The sequence below is a fragment of the Gossypium raimondii genome, chromosome 11 (assembly GCF_025698545.1).
Source record: "Gossypium raimondii isolate GPD5lz chromosome 11, ASM2569854v1, whole genome shotgun sequence".
NCBI classification, from domain to species: Eukaryota; Viridiplantae; Streptophyta; class Magnoliopsida; order Malvales; family Malvaceae; genus Gossypium; species Gossypium raimondii.
In genome coordinates this window covers 28,303,281-28,309,807 of record NC_068575.1, presented here as the reverse complement: position 1 = coordinate 28,309,807, position 6,527 = coordinate 28,303,281, and the positions used below count along the sequence as shown (strand labels likewise).

At 28.7% G+C, this 6,527-nt stretch overlaps 1 protein-coding gene across 1 annotated transcript; it reads right to left on the bottom strand.

Annotated features, from left to right (window-relative positions):
- Window positions 1–922: 922 nt before the first annotated feature.
- LOC105801571 (agamous-like MADS-box protein AGL104) lies at window positions 923–3,721 on the bottom strand. Its single transcript, XM_052623612.1, has 11 exons — window positions 3,537–3,721; window positions 3,401–3,454; window positions 3,263–3,281; window positions 3,124–3,185; window positions 2,921–2,934; window positions 2,800–2,860; window positions 2,590–2,689; window positions 2,412–2,465; window positions 1,952–2,085; window positions 1,678–1,864; window positions 923–1,042 (listed from the first exon to the last, which is right to left on the bottom strand). The coding sequence occupies exons 1-11, from the start codon at window positions 3,719–3,721 to the stop codon at window positions 923–925; spliced, it is 990 nt and encodes a 329-aa protein (XP_052479572.1).
- Between the last annotated feature and the right edge of the window lie 2,806 nt (window positions 3,722–6,527).

Here is a 6,527-nt window from a genome sequence, read left to right as displayed (position 1 = left end):
CGAATAAAATGATATAATTCATCACTTTTCCATCTCACATTGGTAAGTAATCTAACTTTATTTTGCTTTGTGGCAAGTAAAATAGTAGTGCATTCAATTTTTTTAGATAAATATTAAAACTATACATGAACTTTGAACTAATGTTGAATGTTATACATGAACTTTGAACTAATGTGCAATTTTATATATGAAATTTAGATTTGATTCAATTTTACAAATCACTAACAATATTATCATATTTGCATCATTTGGCATTGATATATTGCATACACAAACAATTATATTAATCCAATAAGAAAATAAATGTATACAATTGAATCAAATCAAAGTTTCATGTATACATATGAACCACAATTCAAGTTTCATGTACATAATTGCACAAAATCAAGTTCATATATCAAATTGCATATTAGATTAAAATTCATGTATAAATTTAAATTTTTATGAATATACTTTAATACTTGTTTATAATAGAAATTTGAAATTTGATTGGTTTTTGTTTATGGATAAAGTTAGCAATAACTACTAACCATTTTTAAAGCAAAATACTTTTATAAAATCCCTAAATCACCTATACTATATATATATATACTTTTTTATAGAAATATAAATATTTTAGAAAACAGAAAATTCAACCGTTTTCAAGTTAGGTAAACTTTTTTTTTCTTGGTTTTCTGCACCACAATAATCAAACCTTAATTGACAAAGGGAAAATAGAAATAAATCCTTACCTTAACAACTGGATTAACACTTGTGGGTTACTCATTTACCATTTTAGTCATCTCATCCAGAATCTTTAATAGATCTGAAAATTGATTTAAAGAAAAGGAAAAAAAAAAGAATTAAGTGGATAAGAAAATTACAAAGTGGCAGACCGCCAAAAAATTAGTTAATCTAATGTATAACAATTGATGCGATTGAATTAATCTACATTAAGATGTGGAAGCTTGCTTGCACCTTCATCGCGACATGGCATTTGTGGGAAATTTGTTCCACTCTCCACCTGCTCCTGCTTTGTCGAAATACTTGGATCTCCTATATCCTGCAAATATATAATCTCACTTCAAAGTATTATTCGCCATGCAATGGATTAAATTTTCAATAATGGATAAGATTTTGTCCCTAAAAGATTGATGTGATTTGCATAAATAATGTTATTCATTATATAGACATTTTTTTCTGTGAACCTTGTAAGTCACATCTCTACTAATCGAGGTATTTTCCCATTGTGAATTTTTTAATAATATTCTCGATGGAGTTAAAAAACAAACCCTAATATAAGAACAATGCCTCATATTGTTGAAGATTCGACCAGTAACTCAACAAACGTGCTTTCGAAAATTTTTCCCGAAAGAACTGATCCCCTCAACAATTATTATCTTCATTCGTAGAAGAAAAGGTAACAAAAATTGATAATCAATTTGTTAGATATAACTCTTTTTTTAGAAAAAGAAATATAAAATATTATTAAGAATTATTATACGAATGCAACCGAATTACTAAATCGACAGTTACTTTGACTTGGTATAATTAGAATTTTAGTTTCATTTTAAAGGCATTTTAATATTATTATTATTTTTGCTTCCGCCTCTCAAATTTTAATTTTAATTTGGTATTTTCATCTCATAATGAATGAACTGAGTTAAAAATCGAATTTAGTGCTTAAAAAGAATCTACCTTAATAAGAGGGAAGGATGTAGGAGAGGACATGAAAGCAGAAAGGAGCTCCGTTGAACTGTAGTTGTGATGCCATGATGGAAGACCATCGTTACTTGAGGTGGTGGTGACATGGCAACCCCCCATTTCACTCATGTTTGTTCCATGTCCCATCGGGTCATACACCGTATTCATTGATGATTGATTCCTATACAAACATATATTAAGGTAAGAATTTAAGCCTAACCCTTTTATTATATATTTATATGGGAATTGAATGGTATAATTAGTATACCTAACAGCAATGCAAGGAGATTCAGATCCTGCACAATACTGAGTTGGGTTTTGGGATTGTCCATTGTCTGGCAACCAACCCACCACGTCATTTCCAAATGAGTTTGGCATCCCTTCTTGCGCATCCAAGTACATCTACATTTTTATATGAGTCATAATTAATAATTTAATATTTATATTTATGAATTTTTGTATTATTTTCAATTTTAGTAAAAGTATCATGAAGATCCTTATACTAGCATTTTGCTAGATAAATTAATCTCTGGATGTGGCTGACAAAATAATTAGACAGTTACATGTGACATGCTATGCGTAACTCATGTTGACATAAAATGACTAGTTTTAACAATAAAAGTGGAGGAAATTTTTAACAAAAGGACTATTTGTTATTTGACCTAATGTACAGAGGCTAATTTATCTATTTTTTACCTTTATATTTCATATGTTTGAGATTAATTTACCTGTACACTAGATGGATCAGTGAAAGAGGTTAAATGATTCGTCATGAGATAATTCTGCAATATCATTAATTAAATATAATCATTACTCGAAAACACTAATTAAAGAAAGAGTTTAGAGTTAACTAAAATAATATTAGTATAATCACTTAATCCATAAAGAGATAGATATGATATCAACCTTTCTTTGAGTAATACGTGTTAAAACTTGTTCAAGGTTCTTCTCGCACGATTCAAACTCGGGCATGGATGTGAGTGTTAAAGGCTCAGGCTCATACACCCTTTATACAATTCAAGTACAATAATCATCAAATGGAGTAAATTAAATTAATTCAAAGCAATATATATATAAAGAGGTTTAGGTAATTAATAGTATAATAAGTCTCCTGACCTTAATTGCTCCTCGGCCAATTGTATTTGTTGTCGTAAATTATTGATTTCCGATGAAGTTCCTATTCATATTTCTAAAGGGCTTAATTATATTATTAAGCTTCATACAAGAGAAATAATACTAAAATGTGTACCTCTACATTTGAGTTAGTGGTAGTATTTGTAGTAGAACTGCATAGAAACATTAATTGAGATATCATAAATTTTAAATAAATATTAATATCATGTGTTTTAAAAGAATATGAATATGAATGATAAGATTTTATATCGGAAAATATAAACTTCGATTCCGATTTAGAAAGAAGATTGCGTCGGAAGAAAAAACCTTGCAAGTTGAAGAACAAAATCATGTTCAGCTTGAAGTTTCTTCAAGGTGCTTAGCAAAATCTGAAACATAAAAAGGAAGGGTAGAAATGATGAAATATGTTATATTTGGAGCCATATAATAACTGATGTCAAATTACCTCTTTATTCCGTACCAAGCTGCAATTAAAAAAAGAAAAATACTAGTAAAATATTAAAAAAAATTCAAATATTAATATCTGCAAAATCTTTTATCTTTGTACTCGAAAAAGATTTATCCTTTAAATCAAAATCCCTACCATCCTCTATCTTGATCAGGTAAATTTATATATCGGCTAAGCACATCTTCAATTCTACAAGGAGTTGAAAAAAAAAAACATGATAAACATGAACATGATAGTTGTAATTCAATAGGATGCGATTAGTAAGGGGTACCTTTTTTTGCCTGAAAAATGACTGACACGACCAGATGGTGAGAACATGATGAGAGCAATTTCGATGTCGCAAAGGATGGAAAGCTCATAAGCTTTCTTAATTAGTCCATTTCTACGTTTGGAGAAGGTGACTTGTCGGTTGGTATCATTCTCGATCCTTTTAATTTGAAGTTTAACACGACCCATGAAATGGGAGAGGGAAAAGAGAAGAAATGAGACGTATGTTTAGTTTTGGTATAGGGAATTGTAGGCTTTTTGGGATGTTATAAAGGGGTGATATTATGATATAGTTGAAACTGAAGAGGTCAAAATAGAGATACCGAATAAAAAGAAGCAGAGCATAGAGTGAGAGTCATAGCTAGAAGGGTGGAAGGGTTTGTTTTCCAAATAGTGAATGGGCGAAATTATCTCCCTCTCTTTCATATCCTTAATTAGATGGTTTGTTTCAATGCTGCTACTTGAATAAGATCCTATTCAACCAACATCTGTTTTTTCTTTTCTCTTCTCTCCTATTTTAAACGTTTTATTTTAACATTGGGTTAATAGGAGATACAATTTCACCTGCCATTTTCATAAAATTCACAACTTCAGGTTTGTATGCCTTGGATTCACCTTGCTCTCTCAGCTTGTCTCAATTTGAATCCTAGTTTAATAATTAAAAATATAAAATATTAATATGAAAATAATTTTAATATTTTTTATAATATATGAGGAGTAAACTCTAGTTGTTACTTTGGGAAAGGTTGACTAGCTTAGCATTGCTTTTGAGAAATATTTTTGAAAAGTTTGGTTTAAGATTCAAGTGTTTAGTATTACTATCCAAAAGTACTTTTGAGAAATAAAATGTCCATTTTAGACCTAGTGTTATAAAGTAACAAATAAGCATTTAAATAATGTTCAAATTAGTTAATATTATGATATTTTAATAAGAATATAGAAAATAATTTATTATAATTTGTTGTTAATATTTTAATATATGAAAAATAAATTTTAAATATTTTCTAAGCAATTAACCAGAGGAGGGCAAGTACCATATGTTGGAGAGTGAAAACATAATTAAGTTGTTAAAACTGCTTTTTGGGAGAGAAAAGCTAAAAAATTGTACTTCTCCATTTAGGAAAAGTGCTTTTGAAAAGCCAAATGTTTTCTTCAAAATTTGTTTGTCTAGAATTCCTTTTGGTTTTTAATGTCAAAAGTACTTCTAAAAAAAATCTTACAAATGGACACAATTTCTTCAAAACATGTACGTAGTTAAGATTTAATATCGTTAACGGTATCAACTTTATTAACATAACTCTCATACTTTGAATTGAATTTTTATAATATCTTTTCCCTTGAACATGCCACTAGTGGCACAGATTTAGTGATGATATACTACTTTTTTTTTAAGACAGCATTAAGCGATTATATTAAATAAATCATAATCAAGAGGAAATAGATTCATTCCGATCTCTTTTTAATAAGTTCATGACTGAAGTCGGTGGGACTCTAAATAAACATATCAAAGAGCTACTTGTATTAGCACATTTAGTCATGTGATCAGCAACACCATTAAGAGTTCTTATGATATGTCCGATATGAATCTCCACTTAAGAGTTCTCGGGATATACCACTTTCTTGTAAATTATTTTTCAATGTTGCATTAATTCTTTTTATGATAATTTGATTTGTTAAAAATTGACTACTACTTAATTATTTATGTTGATATAAGCAATGGTGGAGTTAGAAAAAATTTTGGGAGGCGAATTAAATTGTATATTTTATGATAATAAAATGTAATTTCACAATTTTAATATACTATATTTTTATAATTTTTAAATGATTAAATCAAAGTTTTATTATTTTTAGGGGTCAAAATATAATTTTACTATTACTAATTTAAAATTTTATAAATCTTAAAATGCATAAATAGAAAATTTTCCATTTTAAGATTCGTACTGCCCTTGGCTCCATCATTAGATATAAGGAAGTGGCGTGGAAATTAGAGTGTTCACTCGTTAAATATGGAGAGCTGAAAAAAAAAAGGATGAAATTAGATAGAGGAGGAACCAGGAGGAAAGAAGAATGGGAGTCCAGAGCTTGAAGATGGTTCAATGGTGAGAGAGAGGAATCCATTCTTACGGACCTCATGCAATGTGGCAAGCCGAAAAAGCTATGGAAGTGCAATTCTCTTCTTCTATGTTTCAAGAAATTAAATTATAGTTTTGATCATATAATATTTATACTGTGTGGTAAGCGATATAATTTATTTTAAATAAAGTAAATAAATTTAAAAGTACAATTAAATTAATAATAAATTGTTGGAATCAACCCGTATAAAACGGCGAACAAGAAAAATAAAGAAAACCGGATACAAATATTTTATGTGGAAAACTCCACCAAAGAGAAAAAATACCATAAGTAAAGAAACCTTCACTAATTCAACAAATTAACAAAGAGTACAAGATTGAGAAAATAATCCCAAATACCAAATTCAAAACCTGAATATAAAACTTTCTCAAAAACTCTCCCCACAACTCTTCATTAAATTTCAAGTAAGAGATATTTTGTTAACTCCTAAAACAAGGTTATAAAGACTTTTAAATAGAATAAAATTAAAGTCTGATTAAAATATTTTTAAATTAATTGAAAAAAGATAGCAGAGTTTAAGTTTACACATGACAAAATAAGATGCAAAATACGTAAAAGAAGTGAAGGCCAAAAACAGACTATTTTACCCATCTGACCCAAAAAAATTAATATTTACAAAAATGACTATGATTCAAAAGCATTCACCCAAATAACCTGAAATAAACAGTAAATTTGAGTCATGGGGACTAGATGGTCGGCACCACTATTTTTCTATTAAAAAGATAATTTTTAGGGTTTTGGACACTAGATGGCTAGCACTCCTGTAATATTTTTTTGAAAAAATATTTTTTTAGGGTGTTGGCACACTGATGGTCGACACCCCTTTATCTGATTTTTTTTTTTTTTTGGGTATGAAGTGCCA

What these genes read in the sequence shown, in the direction of transcription:
- LOC105801571 (XM_052623612.1), bottom strand. Translation starts at nt 3,721, where the DNA reads ATGGGTCGTGTTAAACTTCAAATTAAAAGGATCGAGAATGATACCAAC. An exon ending in CATTTTTCAGGCAAAAAAAG is followed by an intron (nt 3,455 to 3,536) that starts GTACCCCTTACT and finishes AACTCCTTGTAG; the next exon opens with AATTGAAGATGTGCTTAGCC. An exon ending in TCTCCTTGCATTGCTGTTAG is followed by an intron (nt 1,865 to 1,951) that starts GTATACTAATTA and finishes ATGTTTGTATAG; the next exon opens with GAATCAATCATCAATGAATA.